The following is a 21,213-nucleotide window of genomic DNA, read 5'->3' on the forward strand; positions in this document are numbered from 1 at the left end:
AAACGATAATTAAACAATACTTTGACTAATATTTTACTGGCAACTAATTTGATAATTTTCAGTTATTTTTCTAGCCAATAGAAAGTGATGATTTCTAATTACCTTCCATCAGTGAAATAATCTGAAAATGTGGTCCAATATAAAACAGTTATACATGAGTTAGAATCTAATGTTATGAGATATAAGTCACTGGGGATTAAGTCCTTCTAATAATGTAAGTACATTTTCCTGATTAAACTAAAATATTTGTCTTTATAAATAATTTTCAATGCAGGAATCTTACGTAATAATATCGGTACACCAACCAAAGGATCTTTATTCCTCCTTACAGTTGCAGAGGCAAAAATGGTATTTGAGGAAAAAATGTTGAGATAATTATCCAAGAGAGTTTGTCTCTAGGAAGAGCGAGTGTATACTAATAGACTTGTGTCTTCTGGAAGCTAAGAGGTCAATTGCTATTGGATGGAAAAATGTGAACAAACCAAGTTTGATGCAATACATTAACGACCTATCATGTGTTACTATGGAAAAACTTTACAAAGGGAACGCTGGGAGATTTTGAAAATATCTGGGGGAGCTTTATGGAGATTTTTAAACAATATGTTATTAATGATAAATAAAACCAAGGACTGTGGTGGGGGCAGGGAGGGACAACCTGGGTAGTCATCATTGTAACATCTGTATCACCTGTGTTTTAATTATCATGCTTTCTTTATTATTATTATTATTATTATTATTATTATTAATTTGCCAATTCATTTGATGAATACTGTATTTGGTGCCAGACTGACCATTGTTGAAAACAAAATGGATGCATCTGCAGCATTTGTTTGATGCATTTTACCAGCAAGCTAGAAGTTATATTTGGCCCCAGCATGCCAACTTTGAGTGCAAACCTCCTCAGTGGGTGTTTGTTGGATAGATTCACTCTTCATTTCCCAAACACGGGGAAATATAGTGAAATAATGTACATACATTTTAAATTATTTGATTTTATTCCCTTAAATTTACTGAAGCTTTTTCTAACTTTATTTTTTTGACTTTGTATTTAATTTAATTTTCATTTGTGTCATTTATTTACTGCTGTGATTTGTTTTGTTTACTCTTTTGTAAAAACGCACCTTAATCCCAGTGTCTACCCTGCGCGAGTGAATTAGCATGGAGGCAGGATCAGGGGGACAAGAATAGGCAATGGGAATCTGATAGGTGAAACTGTCTTAATTGTTTATATATTTTTATTTATCTACTTATTCAATTTATTTTCTCCCTGTTTTTGAATATTTTGTTTTTCACCATTAACTGTCTTGCTATCTGTTATTGTTTGTATGTATTACTTTGGTTGTTATAGTTTAGGTTGTTGTGCATGCAAAAAAAATGTATTGTTATATGTCTAGAACAGTCTGGTTTTATATGTTTTAATGGCTTAATATCTGACCTATTAGATTGCATCTCACATTAAGGTAAGTTAAAGGTATCCTACATTTCCATATTGTGAACCCTTGCAAGCAAAAATGCTGGTGTGTTCCGCGGTTTGCAGATTTGCTGCTTTTGTGCTCAAAAGTACAAACATTAACAAAGTCCTATTGTCCTATTTATCTGCCTGAAAACAAGCTCTCAACATTCACAATAAGAGACAAACAGGAGAAGAGAAAGGCCTTTGTGCCTGGTGATACGCTGGAATGTGAACAGGAGGTGCAAATTATAAATGAGCGTAATAGAAAACCTGGTGGGCCATAAATCACATCAGCAGACAGAGCATATGCAAATATGTTTACGTGCGCCTGCTGACATCAGCAGCTTTGAACAAAATGTACAAGCATGTTTTATTTATCTCCTGTCCCATTACATACCATGTGTTAGGTTTCACAAGTGCAAGGGGGTGGTGATGAGGGTGGAGGCAGAAAATGGGTGGCATGATAATGGATGGAACATCTGTGTGACCCTTTTCTTTATCACAGACTGAAATGCAGAGTTAGTTAGAAAAAATGAGTCGAGGACACATTAGTGAGCTCAATTCTCCACATACTGTTCATGTAGGAATACAGGTCAAAGCTGCATCTCTTTATGGCTACTGTACAGCAAGGATATGAAGGATGGTAAGGTCGCTATGTAGATATATAGACAACATCAATCATACCTTACTTTAACCAGTTTTTACCAACATGGAGTAATAGTTGATTGAATCCAGTTGGCAGTAAGACCTTAACACAATGTGTATAACTTAAAGGGCATGAACTAGTAAGCAAGCAAGTTCTAAAATGTTAAAATGACAGTAAGTTATGTTTAAAGTGGTAAGCTAAAATGTATGGATAAATGGTTGAAACGGTTAGTTAGAGGTAATGGTTAAATGGCATGCTAACAGTAATGGATAAATGGTTGAAACAGTTAGCTGGAGGTAATGGTTAAATGGCATGCTAACAGTAATGGATAAATTTGTTGAAAAAGTTTCCCTCTACCCCAATTTTCAGCCCATCCAGTCGAGGCAGATGTCTGTTCAACATGAGTCTGGTTCTGCTCGAGGTGTTAAAAGTTTTTCTTGCCACTGAGCCAAATGTTGCCAAGTGCGGCTCATGGTGATTCCAGTTGGGTCTCTCTCTAAATAACATAACAGAGTACGGTCTAGACCTGCTCTTGCTGTAAAGTGTCTTGAGATAACTTTGGTTGTGATTTGGCGCTACACAAATAAAATTTGATTGATTTGATTGATTGATAAAAGTAAGGGATACAGATAGCTAAAAGTAATGGAAAAACAGTTGAATTAGTGAGCTAAATATTTAGATATATGCATAAAATAGCTAGACAGATAGATATTCGAAAAAGGTAAGAGGAATCGATAGATAATTAAAAAAGGGATGTAGTCATGGTGGAGTTGAATTACTGAGCTAAAAGTGATAAATAGATGTAATGACTAAAAATAACTGACAAATGTTTGAAATGTAGCTATCTAAAGGTTATTTAGCTAAAGACGTATAGTTGCTCTTGCTACATTCAAGAGAAATGTAAGAGGAAAGAGGAAAATTAATAAATCACATGAAAGTCTAAAACAGTATAAAATCTGTTGCAGTTAACTAATTCTTAACATAAGTTGTTTACAGGGTATTGAGATCATCTGACGGCACTGTGGGGCTGCAGCTGACACAAAGGTTGGGAACCACTGCGTCAGACACACCAGATGGTGCGACAGCAGCAATTCTCCCGTCATGATCTTGGTTATTTTTTTGCCAGTATCCATCAAACACAATTTAATATCTTGGCCTTCGCGTTGCATACGTCACTCTGGATAATATGGTGTCCTCTTCAAAGTTAAAGGCTCTTTTCTGTCGCTTATACTTAATTCCTTTGACTGAATGACTGCTTGTCCAAAGCTTCTGAAAGGGAGTCAAAGTAATTTTCAACCGCCAGTCAAAACTCTGGTGATTCAGTGCTCTGCTATCAGAAACTCTGACTCTGTACGTCAAATAACTCAGAGGGACGTGACATCAACTTACACCAACTCATCTGTGATGGCCATTAACTGCTGAAGCCTAATCCCATTTTAACTCGCAGCATGTAATCACAACATATAGCGAGAGGGTGTCCAATCACATAACTTGTCTGCCGTGATAAGAGCAGTTTCAGCTGGGAGAGGAGCTTCAAATATGCCAGATAAGAACCAAACATGCTGTCACTCAGCCAAAGCTCCTCACATCAATATCTGTTTCCAGTAAAGCACAACAAACCCGAGAAGTGCCATGCAACCTTAACATTGACATACAGGATGCTTTCAAACTGCAAAAATGCTTTCATAGTGAAAACTGCTGTCAGGAGAGATTACTTCTGGCCTAACATGCACGTTAATGGAACAGTAAATATGGGAGAGACTCTGAAAGCTTTTTAAGCAGCGCACAGATTAGCCTCCTTATCGTCTGCCAGCCAAACAGTGCGCTAAAATGACTACATGATTGAGCATGCCATAAATATTGTTATCATTAAACTGAGCGACGCGCTGTTTTTTTAAAAACCCAAACAGTGAACACTTTAAAGCTTTCTTTACAAAGAGGCACTGTGGTTTCTTCAGCAGCTCCAATCTGCGTCCTTGCAATGCCCCTAAAAATGACAGTCGGGCAGTGCGAGGTGGCTGCGCAGTAGGGAAGCGCACTTCAAAGCAGGCCATTTCATCTTCAGCGAGGCTGTCTGCCTCAAGTGGAGCATGAGATAAAAAAACAGAAAAGGGAAAGAGGAAAAAAATCAATACTCTATATCAGGATTGTTCCTTCAAACCTTGTGCTGCTCTTTGTGACGGCACATACAAGCCAGCACCTGAACTCTAACCCTGCTATCTGTTGTGCTCACTTCAAAAAGATTACAATTTATCAGAAGGTTTTAAAACTGTGCATGTGTTTTATCCCTGTAGAATAAAAGACAGAGACTCATCTGTGGCCTGAGATTCAACTTAACAGCAGAGAGGATTAATCGACAAGTGCAGCAAGCACGGTCACCATGACTACCCAACAGTATTACATTAATACGACAATAAACTTTGATAGTGTGGTGCAAAAACTCCTATAATAGTTAAGTATGAGACAATGTCAATAATTTACAAAGACAAAGAATACAAGACAAGATGCAATGAAGTGTTGAATCCGGGTACATCCAGGGAAGAGTTGGAGGTTTTGTGAAATGGACTAAAGCCATGTCTACACGTACACGGGTGTTTTTCAAAACAGTTTTTGCCTCCTTCGTTTAAAAAAAACAAAAAAACAAACCCCTTCCACACAAGCATGGTTGTAAAAAAAATCCCTGTATATACAAAAAAGCAAAAACACAACAGAAACACTCATGAGAATGCCACACCAACAGGTGGTGATATAACCCAGTCACGCAAAGAAAAAGAAAATCACGGCCAATCAGAAGTCTGAAAAAAATCTAACGGCGCATCGAGGAAGGGGGGCGATACATCAATATAGTGGACGAGTAACTGTACATATGTGTAAACATGTAAAAAGTCCTGTCAACAAGGTGAGAAGCATCACTGTTTTTGTCACATCTGTCACAGGCGCACAGCCTGACGTCACAAGCCAAAAACGTTTACCCGTGGTAACGGAGTTTGAATTCCGGCCGCTGTTGTGTAAATACAGAAGAACATACAATGAATTTGTGTTATGTTGTTCTTTGTTTCGTGCAAGATGCAGCAACACTGGGGCAGCTGTGGCTCAGTGGGAGAGTCGGTCGTCTCAATCAGAATCCCTGACTGCTACAGTCACATGTTAAAGTGTCCTTGGGCAAGACACTGAGCCCCGACACTGCTCCCGGTGGCATAGCCATCGGGTATGAATGGGCATAGATCTGAATGGAGATTGCCACTTGGGCCTTTGCCATCAGTGGGTGAATGTGACATGTAGTGCAAAAGCAGAAAAGAGCTATACAAGTGCAGTACATTTAACATTTACCACTGGCAAGACGGCGAGGTGAGAGAGCTGCTTCTGATCCGAGGGGTAGTAATAAACCGTGTACAGCGCGTTTGTGGCGTCAGACAGTGATGCAGCAGAAGAGACAAAAAGGAGACTGGCAATAGGAAGAGAGACAGTCAGCATTTATTCGCAGGTCTTCCCGGGTCTGAAAAACCTGCGTCAACATGCTAATTTAGGTGGGAAAGGGGTATAAAAGTCTTCACCCTGGCTGGAGTTTCACAAAAGATCTGTTTTCAGTGACCTAAGACGGCGGTTGTGTGTGGACAAAAGGCCAAGTCGTAGAGAAAAGGATACGTTTTGAAAAACACCTGTGTACGTGTGGACATGGCCTGAGCTCGTTTGTTGCAGACTTCGATGTAGAAGTCGTCTCCCAGCACCTCTGACGCTCACATATGCAGGCTGCACTTCTTTTGTTTAAACCCGACTACAATTAAAGCACAAAAATAGCAATTCACTGTTAAAAGGGGGATGAGTGCTTTCTGATAACACTAAGAGGCATAGAGTTTGGATTTAACAAGAACAAAACGGTTTGAAAAATATGGACTGCTGCCATTTTTACACATTAAAAAAAACAGCACTTTTTTTAGAATAGAGAAAGGAATGATGGGATCCATCCACAAAGCTTCATTGCCCTTCAACTTATTTATTGATGTACTGAACATGGAAAAAATCCAAAGTATCCAAACACAAAGTAAAGAACATGTACATCCTTTTAAATACTCAACAAAAGATATTCTATTCCAAAAATGCTGTGAACCGAGTCAGACTATACAACTTCAAATAAATAATCATTCTCATATTAAGAATTGAGATAAGAGGGGCAGGAGGGGACATTTTTTCAGGCCGGACCGTCAGCACAATTTGTCAAGACCAAATAATCATGAAGAAAAGAAAAGTTATTTTTACCTGGTCAGGCATGAAAAATGTCGCCTCGACCCCACAGCAGCAAGTGTCACAACTCATCTAGACTTAAATGTAACTTTTACAAGAAACACAAAGAAGGAATAGATAAACGAGAAAAAGCAGTCGCAAAGATAATTATATAATGCATAGCACACTGCTCATTTAAGGGGAAGCATGACTAGTAATTGGTTTAAATGCCAAGCAGGATGCAGGTGCAGTTTTCAGTGCATCTGAGGCCCGAGCGGCCCCCGACTCTTTGTTCGAGATGAGTTAGATGTTCGACAAACTCTTGCAACCAAATTTTGCTAAATGGAACTGCTTCACTGACCTTCCCCCAAAGTGAATAAAGCAATATACACCTTTTTACGATTTTAAAGACAGGTTATATGCATTACGTATATATATGAGTATGAAAAAAAAACTAATCAAATAGTTCAAAACTGTGGTTTATATCCATTCTTTACCACATAAATATATATCTATAATGTTTATATATAAAAAACAAAAACATATGTCTATAGTTTCTTAATACCTTTTTTTTTTTTTTTTACGAAGCAAGACTATCTACAGACCAAACAACCAACAAATTTGATGCACTGTAATGCTAGTCCGTGGGACAACAACTCAAGTATTCAACTGAAGGGAAACTCAAAGTAAAAGGTTAATATCAAAATAAAAGTACCTTACATACTCCATAAAAGTCAAATGAAAACGATATCTAGAATATCACACTTTCTGATGAAGTCCAAACTAGAAACAAAATAAGTCTGGCAAATACTCAACATAAAAAAGGACTTATTTACATAGCTCAAAGCTCAGGAGTAATCCACTCTATTCTTCAGACTAGTTTTTCTTCAGCTGCTGCCTTCATTGGCTTGTCCGCAATCTTTCATACAAAGTATGTAAAAACCCTTATTGGTCGATATCAAGACAAAATCCGTCTAATGATATATCGCAGGTACACCACAAACACCATGAGATCCGTCTGAAGGGAATCCTTTAGGAAGAACTGATTTTAAATCCCCCCGTTTACCTTTGAAGATTTCTCCACGTTTGAATTTTGCATGCACTTTTTAAGCGAATAAACCTTTGTGTGTGTTTTCGTCCCTTTCCAAATCAAATCGGAAAGCGAGTTGCTCGTCGGAACAGCCAGGATGACGGGGGGACCCACAGATGATTTTACAAATGAAACCAGCACTGCCATTGATCCTAGAATCTAAAGATAATACAAAGATCTCAAAAGGTATCTTTTACATCATAAATCGCCCCAGAAATTTCAACCACTGCAAACTTTCCTGTAAAGTTCAAAAGCTCACAAGGTGTCATATGAAGATATTTCTCAAAGTATCCAAGTCAAAATATTTTGTTCCAGGTCCAGTAAAAAGTTTCTCCAAATTTTTCTTTTTATAAAAATAGATGCTTTTTAAACCCACATCAAAGAGGTTCTTAGCTCTTTGGCAAGGTACTGCTTTAAGAATTTTTTTTTTGTCTTTTATCCGTTTAAGTTTACAATAAGCAACATTATGCAGCCAACCGATAACCAACTCATATTACAATGAACAGAACACTTACAAAATCAACTCAACCGCAAAGAGTTCAAAAAAAGTACTTCTAACCACTGAAGGCATAAACGCACCCAAGGCAAATCAGGACACAGAGAAACACAAAGAAAATCACTACACAAACCGTACAAGACTTACTGTTTCAAAGCAGATGTGCAACAAAAGGACAAAACCTATAGTAACGTTTGAGATGGTCCATCTGTAGAGACAGCAAGAGAATTCAACATCACAGGCATTCACACCTGCACAATTTTTTTCTTGTTTTAAAGTATATTGAGAAGATTCAAAGCGTAGCAATGAAAAGAAGAAAAAAAAAAATCACATTGTTGGACACTAAATATTGTTTTTTCTTCGTAACACTGATTTACAAAGCTGTTTTTACTAATGTAGAAAGTTACGGTCGATGCGCTTCCATTTTCTGTTTCCATTTTCTGCTGAGTTTTCTAGAAACAATCTCAGTGGGGTTTAGGCTTTGTGTGTTTTGTTGGTTTTGAACGAGACTTGCAGCACTCTGTCCCCGAGGCGGTATCCATTCAAGCTGGCGATGGCCACGGCCGCCTCGTCGTAGTTAGTCATGGTGACAAAACCAAATCCTTTACACTTGTTTGTGTTGAAGTCGCGGATGACCTTGACGTTTGTGACGGCACCAAACGGCCCAAACATCTGCCAGAGGATGCTTTCGTCTGCGTCTGGAGCCAGGTTGTAGACGAAGATGCACCAGCCGGTGCCGGAATGCCCCGGGATGTTGATGCCAGCCAGGCTGGTCACCCCGTCGATGGCCATGGGCGAGAACCGGCTGTAAAAGAAGAGAACATGGTTCAAGGCCAGAGCCAACATGAGGAAAAATTTGGCATTTTCAGAAGACAAGAGATCGTGCAAACAAGCCTAAAGAGATCTTTCTAAACACCCATAGACTGTTTAAAAAGATGGACGACATGACAGCTCCCTAAAAGTGAAGCCAAAGCATCTCTATCGCCCCCTGCTGACTGGCTGCAGTATAGCTCATAAAGCCCACCTCCTCCATGTTAACAGATGGGACAAGAGTCGAACTATAAAATCAAAATACACGTCAAATACATGTTTCTCAAACATGGTTTCTGTCGATATAGTTAGTTCTTATCATGCTGATTTATGTCCAAGTGTTTTTCTGACAAGTTTAGATTTAATTAGTTATCTGACGCTGAAAAAAGGATGATTGACAGCTCTGTTGAAAAATGCAGCTCCTGCAGCCGATCTGTTCAGGATTAGCAAAGTAGAGGACGAACGGCGAGAGGAGACGTAACTAAAACAATCACTACAGTCATTGAAGTTTACATATCTGTGAACGTCAGCTTCAGACCAACACAAAGAAGCTCTTCTGCTGTTAAACACGTCGGCGTGCGGGATCCTTGCAGTTGTTAAGTGTGTGTTTTGGTTAGCGGAAGTGGCAGCTCCAATTCCACCAGTGCAAGATGGCAGAGCATGTCACGGAGGCTATTTTGGCTTCAATTTCGTACAATGAGAGCAGATGGAGACGCGTCGTCCATCTTTATATCCAGTCATTGGTAAGACCTTATAATTTGAGACACTACTCTTATAAATCACTAGAAATCACATTATCATGAAGTATTTTTTTAAGCAAAGCAATAAGTTATGAAAAGCTAAGCTCAGTGTTTCTCAGTACACAGAGCAGTCCTCGTATCAGACCTTAAATTATGAATCCAGCTTTCCACACTTCTTTGCTCTTTCTGAGCTGCTGATGTGCCGACAAAGACACGAGCGGAAAAATCATTTACCCAGGAACAGAAAGTGCCAAATTATAATAAGCGCCACATTCAAGCTGAAAATTGTGCCAAAGACTGAAATAAAGAGTCACGCAGAAAGGGCCTGCTTTTGGAAAATGTGGTTTTGCAGTTTGATGAAACAAAATTCAAAGTGCATGGAAAGCCTATGAATTATTGCAGCAGGTGTCACATAAGATTAGCTGCTCCAGTTGGCCTCTCAGGGAACATCCACCATGACAGGTGTGCTCCCAGCATCAAGGACACGCAGGGAGATTTGGCAACCAAGACGTCAGCCGACGAGCCGGGCAGAGGAGGAATCACAAGTCTATTGTCGCCCCGTGATGGGCCTTTGAGCTTTCAGGGGATTGGACTTCAATCATACTCGAGGAAGGCATTCTTATAAAACTCAACTTAGACAAACTGGTATCCTGGCGAATCCTGAAAGCCGTCTGACGCAACAAAGTTTAAAACAGGACAGGGCTGTCCATAATAGATCAAGGTGAGAGTATGGAGCTCAAAATACAAGTATGCAATTTTGTGCAATAGCGAGTAAGTGAAGAATTCTGTCCTTTGTTATGTAGACAAGCAGTGAAGACAGCGCTTTAATCTAGGCCTGTCGTGACATTATGATGAGATTAAAGCACCGCATCACCTGATTCACTTCATTTTCAGCACATAAGACTAAAGTTATAGATCTGTATATAGGAGATTTAAGAGAACATTCATCACCACATGACGACAGGTGGAGGTGAGTCACAGCTTGTTTACAGTCTTTGTTCAGCAGTAACGTCCTGACTCTGCAGCCTCGGTTACACATCCCTACAGTGTGGAGGCTCCGGGATACAGACTGCCACCTCGTATTCGGATGCTTCTAGGTTACACAGCAAAACGTGGCCTTGTTGTGGCGCTGCTTCTTCCTGTGCAGGTTCACTGTGTGAAGTTGTTTCTGTGGGTTTCATGTTGGAGAAATGTCCCCATGTGGATTTAAAAAACTATAACTTATTATAAATCTCTGATAAACACATTTCACATTACTTCTTATTTAAGTAGATGTGCGTTTATACATTAAGGGGGGAATCACCGAACCTTAGTCGCAATATTATTGGGATTTTAAACATTTTGTTCTTTCGCAAGCATCGCATTAATGAAAATATTGTTACTATTGCTGGACTTTACTAACAAACTCTTCTCGACATTAATTATTTCATATCTTGATGACTAAATGATTTATATCACGATATTGCACGTTTCCTAGTAATTCAATAAATAAATCGTCTGTATGAAATAACCACACGCGAAAGCTTATTTTGTGTGAATTATGTGAGTATATTCTCATTTCATTAAGAACGTTAGTGCAAATGAACACAAGTTTTAGGTGAAATTATAGAGAAAATAATTAGATATTTCCAGCTGTACGGTGACAATGTTTACATGCATGCACACCAATACGGAATTCTTGGGTGCAATATTTCATTTCAGTTAAAATGTGCTAGTTATGATCAATTTAGACGGTGTAATTGTGTACCACGATATCTCAAAATACGATTCCATCACGATACGATTGCATTGAAAGATAAATTATTGAATTATCGCGAAGCCCTAACTCAACTGCAACAAAGGAACAATTTGTCAGTCTGTTGTATCTAATAAGACGTTGTTTTCAGTATGTTTCAGTCACTTATATTGCAGCAGTATGAGATGGTCACGCAGACAAAAAATTCCAAAAATGTTGCATGCACCTGACAAACTGACAACTTCATTCAAAAGTGTGTTTACTACTAATCTTTTTCAAGTATGTTCAAATGTGCAAACAGTATAAAATAGTGAAACAGCACTTTTTGCAACAGGGGGATTTAAAAGTAAATAAATTGAAATTTCTTAATGATGTCTCCATCATTGTTTTAACTTCCTACCATTTCTATGGATCTAAACTATGACCACTTCAGGTGCCGTCCCGGGCGAGTCAGTCCTCGTCGTCTTGATATCTTTTTTACGTTTTCTATTTTCTAAGTATTTTTAAGAAGTGAGATGTTTCTGCTCACCTTTTTATCCTGTGCCCTTTTGGTGCTTCAAATGTAAAGTGCATTATAAATAAAATGTATTATCATTATTATTATTATTTTTAACATTATTATTATTATTATTTTTGGCCAGTATAAAGATGCGGTCTGCAGTCTCTCGTTTTTGTCATGTTTGGAGTACTTCAATCAGTCCCGACTCCCGTCCTGGCAGAGGCGAGCCAGGGCTCCATTGTTTGCACCGGGGATGAGCTGATGGGACTCCAACACAACGGCGTGGCCGGCGAGAGACCTGAGATCCCTGAGAAGCTAAGGAGGAAACACCGGGGCTGCAGAGCCGGTAGGAGGCGATGACTACGGAAGAGGAGATACCGACCGTATCTCCCCTCTATCATAATGGGAAACGGGAGATGACTAGTAAAGAAGATGGACGAGCTAACATTTATAAAATTGATAGTTTATATACATAAAGATCTATTCGTGGCATGTATTGATAGCATTAGCATATTATCACATATTTTACATGATAATATTGTAGTGATTTCCCCCCCACTTTTTCCACGAATCAGCATCCATCAGCTCTACTTTATTGAGGTAGAAGGAGGGGAAAGACTGTCTCAGGTCAGAGGAGCAGCAAGTCTTTAGTGACACCCAGCACCATCTGTTTCTGACACCATTTGTGTCTCTACCTCTTCCCTCCCTTGCCAAAAAAATAAACAAGCCTGCATCCTGCACAGCAGCTAAATATTAGCATCGTGACTTCCTGTTAAGACAAACAGTCTGATTCCCTCACACCGACAGGATTATGTATGTATATTTGTTTGCAGAGGGACGCACTAATGTAAGCACACAAAAGCTTTTTCTTTGAATATAATCAAGGCTACCTTATGCAGCGTTAACTACCTACGCAGTGTTGCCAAGAGCTCATGCAGGAGAAAAATAAACATAAGGGAGGAAAAAAAAAAAATGTATCCCATCAACTCCCTCACGCTCGCTCTGAATTTCCCCCCGGATCAATTAAAACACAAAATCAATTTACCTTTTGACTCCATAGGCCATGTTCAGCAGATTGTCCAACCTGAGGAACACAAACAGCAGCACACAGAAGCATTAACGTGGTTATAAAGAGCGCTGTTTATGAGGCTGATGATGCTTTCTGACAGGATGACAGAGATGAGTAATACTTGTGATATCATGTATCGTCAGTTGTTCCGTTCAGGTGATTCCCACGACTGCGTCCTTATTAACTTGCTGACTGAACTTGTTTATCAGTATTCATCCTACACAACCAGCCAGCAGGAGACGCAGACACTGGGAACACTGCAGCTTCACATTATATCAGATTCTTTTACACATTTATGGACACTAAATTGCCCCCAAACTATTAGACAATCCACCAATTTATCCACCAAAGTATTGCTCATCTCATTTTCATAACAGTACAAATCAGCTCAGAGTGTGTCGAAGGCCGACGTCTGCAACAGGAGGAACACAGCAAAGTTGGAAATGTGGATGTGGGGATGAATTATTCTGTCCAGAGTTTTGATGAGCTCCAACACAGAATATTCTCATGGTACTGGTGTGAGACTATTTAAATGCTAATTCAGAAACGCCTCATGGTGTTAACTACGCTCGGCTCTAATCAGATCTTTTTGGTGTGCCCCTTTTACCTGAAGCGCTGTGCCTGCTGTGCGAGGGGTCCTGGGTACCTTCGATTGGGCGACTGATACAGCTGGGACAGCAGCGCCTGGCTTGTCTTCTGGCTCGGGTTGTTCGCAAACTTGACCGTGATTGGTTCGGTGGCACCGGGCGGCTTCTGACAGTTGAGGCCTTTGATGGCCTCCTCGGCCTCAACCCGCCGATCAAAACGGATGAAGCCGACCCCTCTGGAGACGCCTGCGGAGAGGACATTTACATACTATCAGTTATGTGCAGAGTGTCTCCAGGCAGCCATGAAAACACTCAGTGATAACCTGCAGGGGGACTCTCACTCAGGGTTACTTCAGGTCATAAAACTGGCTGACTTATGCTGGGTTGCACCAACAAGGATTAAATGTAAAACCCCATTAAATCAGAGTTTAACTTTAAATTATGTTGCACCAAACTTTAAAACTATCTTAAGATTAAGAGCGATTGAATTTAAACCTAGATTAAGTTTAATTCTGTTGCATCAACCCTTTAAATGTGATCCAGTATTAACTTTAAACTTACACTTGAGGTGTAACTTGTAAAACGGCTGCTTTTTTGAGGAGGATTGAGGAAAATAATGAAGTTCCTCGAAAGGAAATGCAGACAGACAGACTCGACCAACGATACTGCTTAATTTAAACAAGACACCGGTTCACAAAGGAGGAGAAATTAGAGCAATCATGAATGAACTTTTAGCTAACGTTAATGTTAGCTCGCAAACAATGAAGCATTTAGTTGTTACAATGCTAAGAAACACAGAGCAGCCAAAAGTTACAAGGTCCCAACAGCATGTGGATTCATTTATTTTTATTAATTTCTATCTTTTTATTTATCCATTTTAATTTGGGTAAGTAAGCATCTCCACACTGATTAAACTCTGTTTAATTTTGGTTTAATGGCAAAAACCATAATCATGATTATTTTGAAAACGATTACTCATTGACTTCGGAACAGCAACTATTTATTTATATTAATTATAAAATATATAAATGAATATTAAAATAAAGTCACAGGCAACTCTGTGATTGAATTTCAGGTGATTAAAAAAATTGGTGATGCAGACACATGTAACAAATCTTGCACAGTTTTCTTTGCTGCTCCTCGTCAGACTCTTTGAAACCGAAGTGTTTCCAAACAACGGAATTACTTTTACCTTTTTGTTGACCAAAGGGGCTCTCTCTGTCATGTAGGCTTGGACTGAACTACATGCCACTACAGCCTGGCGAGTGAGTGTGGGTGGGGTAAATGTCACTGCTGAGGGAAAGGGGTGCGCTGGATTTATATCACAGCACAAAACGAGAGCGTCATTGCGAAACGGAGCGCGGCAAAATAAATCGTTTTAAATCGTAATTGAGATTAAAATTTGATTAATTGAGCAGCCCTAAAACAGATTAGTTTTTAACTGCGCAACAGAGCTCCGCTTAATTTTACATCTGGATTTACTCATTTTAAACCTAGTTTTGCTAAACTCTGATTAGAATTAATCTTAGATTAAGTTAATCCTTGTTGGTGCAACCCAGCCGTACTGATTACAACTTTTCTTTTGTTTTCCCCTTAATGAGTCAAATAATTATTTCACCAGAACCATGTGAAAACTACGAGGCATCTTGAACTGCAGTGCACTGCTGCGAGGGTGCAACCCTGGTCTGCAATGCTACTAAGGTTGGAGTCATGAGAAGTGAGAATATTTTAAAGCTGAAATCTGATTGATGCAGAGTTTGGAGCAGGGATACCATTCACATGGAAGCAGAGAAACATTCAAGGTGAACGGACACAATTCTTTATTCAACAGAGACGCTTTCTGTTCATTTCTTAATTCACAACACGGGTGCATTTAACTTGAATGTTTCACAAACATGGCTGACATGGCTATGGAAATACTGCAAAGACTCAAACACACAAAGAGAAGAAGAGCTGACACCAGTTTCCCAAAATCAAGAAAAGCTGCAAACACCAAAATAGGAAGAAGAGACGAGAGAAAAGTGTAGCACTAGAGAAGGTAAGGTGGAAAGAGGAGCGTGTTTCGACTGAGCACCAGCAACATTCAGAAGCTTCCCATCATGGGACAGAGGAAGACACCAAGGAGGGAAAACCCAAGACCAAGAGCGCAGACTGTGACGTGCACAGACGTCCCAGGACGGCAGAGAGAGGTGAAACATAGAATTGAAAGCAACAGTATTTATTTAAACATCACTGCTGCCGATCATTTATGTGCAAAGTTAAGGAAAATCACTAGCTAGCATTAGCAGGTTAGCATTATCTACCTACAGCTTTGTTTTGCGTTCATGTACGCTAGCTACTTCATGTAAACGAGAAAAAAACAACAGTTTTTACGGTATTTAGCGAACAGATGTTGTAACATTATTCCTTTAACGTATTTACCTCTTACTGCCCTCTTGGGACATCCGTGCATGCCTTTGCTCTTGGTCTTGTATCTCTTCCCTCTGTCAGTGACGCTTGAGCTTCAGTGTCTTGACCAAGTCAAAAAAGTGGTCCGTGACTCGTACCCCATGTTGCTTCATGGTGCTATGTGTGTTGCTGGACGCGTGTCGTTTCAATAGGTTTAAAGTGCTATTTCATATTTTTGTGCTTTAGATCTTGTAAGTGTTTCGTCCTTGAGAGTCCCGGTAAAACGAGGCATTTGTAGTAAGTGTTAATCCGTTAGTTCATCAGCTGTAAAAGGTTACAATCCTGCTCAGTTTCTTCCTACAGTTATTACAGGATCATGTTGTTCCTTCAACACTACAGTAAAACTGAACTCCTCTTGAAACAAATGGTTTTATGTTAGAAAAATACAGACCACCATTCCCATCGTGCGTGCCTGAAGGAATATTACGCGTTTCCGCGGCACAGAAACTATTGGGAAATGTCTCGGTGAAAGATTCTGTTGATTAGTGTTTCATGAGGGTTCTGCTCCACATGACAGCTGAGAAATGGAGACTATAACGGCTCTTAGTGCTTTTCATTTCCTGCCACCAAACAGGCAGTGCATGCACACCTTGGGGATGGGAAGAGAAAGAGGGTGAGAGCAGGAGATGTAAGTACAGGCGGGAGGAGACTGGACAGAAAAAGAAATGATGAAGCTTTGAGGTCTTCCTATTCTCTCCCTCTATGCATATTTATGAACACCTAGTGGGAAATTGCATTTTAGGGGACCTTATCTACACCGCTGATGTAGCTCTCAGGCCGGGCTGTGTCGTTTAGGGAGTCAGTGGGGGGAGGAGGGGGGAGAAGAAAGCACAGACAGCTGTCACGTCCGACTCACCGGTCACCTGGTCCACCAGAATGCGTGAGGTAATGATGCGTCCATACTGAGAGAAGAGCTGCTCCAGTTCCTTCTGAGTCATGGTTTTTGGCAAGCCACTGACGTACAAATTTGCATCTCTGATGGAGGCGGAGCTTGGACGAGCGTAGGAAACCTGAAGGTGGAGACATGACCAACAACACATTAACACCACAGCCACTTTTAAATAATGTAACAAAACACTCTGACACCTCGAAGACAAAATCGAAGCAGAGAATTCAAACACTGAGCAGAGTTACCTTTAATAAACTCATATGTAGACCACATGACACAGTGTGTGTGACAAATAGTTCATTCAGTCATTTGTACCTCAAGAAAACCTGCATACTTCTACTCACAGCTTGCACACACAAATAATAGACACAATTATGACACCAGACATGCCTTTATGGGGCGCTTCACGTTACCTCTGCCTAAATCTAATGCTTTAAAGAGGCAGAGACCAGACTCATGTACAGGGCCATGCTGAAGTGGAATAAAATACCACTACATTTCAAGATTACAGATAGGATCAGTTTGAAAAAGAGATTAAGAAATGCAATTATTAAGAAATAAATCAGTTCTGCCTAAAGGACATTCTTTATGTCATAGCATCTTTAAAAACAACTTCTGTTAAAAGCTGCTCAGCTCTGAACTCACCGACCTTGAATTCCATCTCACGCTCTTTATGGCTTTTATTTGACAAGCATACATTTATGATGTGCGACGTTGTGTGTAGCTTTGTCGTATGCTTTACTCTGTACCGTTTGTTATTGTCCTGTGTTTTGTCTTGTGTTGACATGCCAAAGGGACTACAGATGCGAACTAGCTTAAAGCTATAATCCGGTACGGTGCATCAAATAGTGACATTTATGTTTTAACCTGTACATGGTCCCTTTTAAATGAAATAAATAAAATGTGAAGGTGGGAATAATTTACATAAACTGAGCTAAAAATACACATTCACTCTTGTGGTGACACTATGAATGTAAATGTATTACTTGTGTTTTATTCTGTATGGACCACAGGAAGAATAGTTGTTACTACGGTAATAACTAATGGGGATCCTTAATAAATATAGAAATGCGAAAAACAAAAGATCTTAGTTCAAATGTTTTCAGCACACTAATTAGAAATTAGTAATTAGAAAACATGCTCATTAAGGCAGATGAATAAAAACGGTTAAAACATTGTACTAAATGAATTTATTCTTTAATGCAAACTACAAAACACTCAGTTCTGTTTATGTCAAAAATTTGATGAAATTAGGTCTGTATTATTCCTCATAAAAACAACCTCTAAAAAAGGTCTAAATGTTCAGACTAAATTAATCAAATACGGACGTGAATGGATGTAAACTGCTGAAGTGATCAGATTTGCTTCAAGTGGCACAAATTGAAGTCAAACCTGCCTCATTTTAAATCGTTTTAACTTGAGCAAACAAGCTTTTATGTAAAGACAACACTGAGTTACTGGTAAATGTTTGTGGATAATAAAAAGAAGAAACAAACTTTCCACCCAGGGGCTAAGCTCACTCAGATAAATCAAAACAGAAATGTGCTTCCTGTTAAGTCAGAAGACACCTCAAGGAGAAATCACACACCTGTCAGAGAGGTGACTCAACAATGACAGAAGTCTTTAATAGACTTTTGACAAACATAACGCAAAAACAGGATCCAAGAAAAAAGAAGCATCATCCTTCAAATTTACTCTAAACAAACTCTACTTAACGATTTTGATTGTTTTAGAATAATTTGGGCCCCCAAACAATCGTCTTATACACTACTATAATGTGTCTGCTCCACAGTTTGTCTCCCTATCACAGAAACATGGACAGAGACAAATCAAGTCCTCCAGATAAAAAAAGTTAAACAGACATATTTTCTGTCCATCAGCTCGGTTGGAAAGCTGGCAGAGTTTTCCTCACACCGCTACAGACAACAGAGCGGCGTGGCCGCTCCTGAAACTCATCTCGCACAGTCCAGCCTCCAAAAGTCAGGAGCCTTCAGCCAGCGGACGGATAAACATGCAGCATAAATCAACATTTGTCCATAAACACAGGCAGGTAATAGAAAACAGAGAGTCATCCAGCAGGTCCTGTGGATCAATACATCATTACACCCCTGAGTAGTCCTCAAGTCATTTCTCTCCCAGTGCATCGTCCCATTTTCACTCATGCAGACGTTTATGCAATAACATGCAGAGGGAAGCCATGCAGACTAAATATAGGTGCTGTAGTGGCTCGAGGACGGTTGTGTGGAGGATTAATAAAGAGCGAAGACTCTGCTGGATTCTCTCCGTCTGGTGGCTCCACTGTCAATTACCTGAATAGCACCACAGCTGTATTTAATTACAGTCTTAAATTGTCCTATAGCAGGTCCCTCTCTGCAGCCTTACGCAACGCATTGTATGAAAAGGATTTACTCGCTTTAATTAAACCTTCAAAAAGGATCTCTTTTCGTGTGCTCAGATCGATAAGAGCTCCACTCGGTCGCCCCACCTCTCTCTCACACACACACACTCGCCCCGCTCCTGCCCCGAAGGGAAGGCTGACAAAGCGGACGTGAAAGCTAAAGCTCGGGCTACTCCCTCTCTTCTCCTCATCCCTCTCCTCCCCAGTCTCACCTTCACACTTCATTTGATGCTAATGTTTGCAAAGTATATTCCTCTACCTCGTCGGGTTTATTTGCACTTCTGACAGAGCAGCGAGAGGATTTTGGATGTGCGATATATATGGAAAAAAAAGGTATTGCCATATTCTACTTTCAGAGGTATGAACTGAGAATGAGGTGAGGATAAAGATGTGTTGTGTTTGATTCATGGGAAAGAGGTGGTGCGGCTCATCACATGTTATATACAGAGACAATCAAGCGTTCTATAGAAAGCTGGATTTCCTATCACTGAATGTGTTTTCATTAGAGCCTCTCTGCAGATGTGAGAAGGGATCTGGCTCGCCGCTCTTAAGACCACTGCAAAAATATCACATCTTCTAATCTGGCTCCTCCGTCCACAAATCCTGCAGCGCCATACCAAGCAAACGAGGTTTTCCAGCAGCACATTGAGTGCTACGCTGCCTGATGAATGCTAATGGCAGCCACCTCCCTGTAAAGACATACAGCAGTGCTACAGCACATGCAACCATAGAAACAGTTCTGCTCTACTTGAGGCCCAGGCAGAGCCGCGTGTGCCCAGATTAACAATAGGCTCCCTTTCCACCCCACATTTCTCCAGCCTCATTATGCCTCGACTCCAGCCCAGAGAGCCCGTCTCGAGCAGCGTGTCTTGGATTTCTGCTGCCGGTCATGAATGGTAACAGATTTCAGTGAGTGGAATATGACTGCCTGATTAGGTCGCCCTCTGGAGATAAGAACGAACATGTCGATGCCTGTTAGTGGAAATACAGAGGAAAAAAACAAGCATGACATCTTACCTTGATGGTTTTGGTCTGAAGTCTCAAGCCATTTAAGGTGTTGATGGCTTTTTCTGCGTCCTTCGGGTCCACGTAATTCACAAATCCGTAGCCTAGGCTCTGCCCTGCAATCACAAGACATGACAAGGGTCACATTTAATCAGGCATAACACAAGTAACGGCGTTACGTAATGAGGATACAAAAAAAGGCAACTGTATTCTGTTACAGTAGGTGATTAGATTGCAGATACATTTATTGAAAATGGGGATTACTAGCAGGATTACAATTTTAAAGTAATAATCTCAAAGATTTTAATTTAAATAAATGTCTGTTAAGTCACTATCGCTTGAGCCTATGGCCCACTGATGAAAGCCTTTGCATTTGCAGTATTACAGACTGGGTGTCTGTGGCAACTTTCGTGGAAAAAAAAACAGTGACGCCTTTTCCATCAGCCAGCAGTGGTTGGTCTGCCAGAGAGGGTAGGCGGAGCTAAGTGGCTGCTTTTAAACAGTAAACAGTAATCTACTATGGCCGAACAAACAAAGAAAAGATCGACTACAAATACAACTTCAAAAAGAAGTTAAAATCCAAAGAAAAAAACGAATTCAACGCTCAGATGAAGGCAAACAGTCTTAATAGGAAAACAACCGTCAGTGAGGAAAATCAAGAGTTACAACCAGAGCAAACCGTTGACGTCACACATGCAACACTGTCTGGATATCTGGGAAGTGTGCTCCCACAATTGCCGTTTATCGCCACAGGTGCCGCCAAAGAGAAAGAAACTGAGCTCTTCCAGATTACCACTTTGAAATACATCTTAAAATGAAGACAATACAATACCAAAGATGCTCTAAAACATCTGCCGTCTCATCTCTAAACCGTCCATCTGACGGTCTCTGATGATACCATGCACTTGCGCGCACACGTTACGACACACAAGTCTCACAACACCACTCCTAAAGGTTGCCATTAACAGTCTTTGGTTGCCACGGCGAGTGGTGAACAAAATGCTTTCACTGGGGGGGAAATTTCGCCATCATTTTTGTCTTGAAAGGAGAAAATGGGAGCAACATCCCAGCACAGTGCACGTTACGCCTTCCGGCTGTTAAAATGCTGTCATTATCCAAGGACTAAA

At 40.2% G+C, this 21,213-nt stretch overlaps 1 protein-coding gene across 2 annotated transcripts in view; it reads right to left on the bottom strand.

The window, feature by feature from the left end:
* Positions 1–6,073: 6,073 nt before the first annotated feature.
* Positions 6,074–21,213, bottom strand: part of elavl2 (ELAV like neuron-specific RNA binding protein 2) — a 40,738-nt gene continuing 25,598 nt past the window's right edge. For both annotated transcript variants that reach the window (XM_069672287.1, XM_069672286.1), the window contains exons 4-8: positions 20,099–20,202; positions 16,651–16,804; positions 13,367–13,592; positions 12,736–12,774; positions 6,074–8,711 (exon numbers count right to left, since the gene is read on the bottom strand). In XM_069672287.1, coding sequence (XP_069528388.1) covers positions 8,381–8,711; positions 12,736–12,774; positions 13,367–13,592; positions 16,651–16,804; positions 20,099–20,202 — 854 coding nt within the window. In that variant the 3' untranslated portion in view covers positions 6,074–8,380. The remainder of the gene's footprint in view (positions 8,712–12,735; positions 12,775–13,366; positions 13,593–16,650; positions 16,805–20,098; positions 20,203–21,213) is intronic.

The sequence above is a fragment of the Semicossyphus pulcher genome, unplaced genomic scaffold (genome assembly GCF_022749685.1).
Source record: "Semicossyphus pulcher isolate SPU_LCO1_2020_fin unplaced genomic scaffold, fSemPul1.0.p SCAF_21, whole genome shotgun sequence".
In the NCBI taxonomy this organism is placed as follows: domain Eukaryota; kingdom Metazoa; phylum Chordata; class Actinopteri; order Labriformes; family Labridae; genus Semicossyphus; species Semicossyphus pulcher.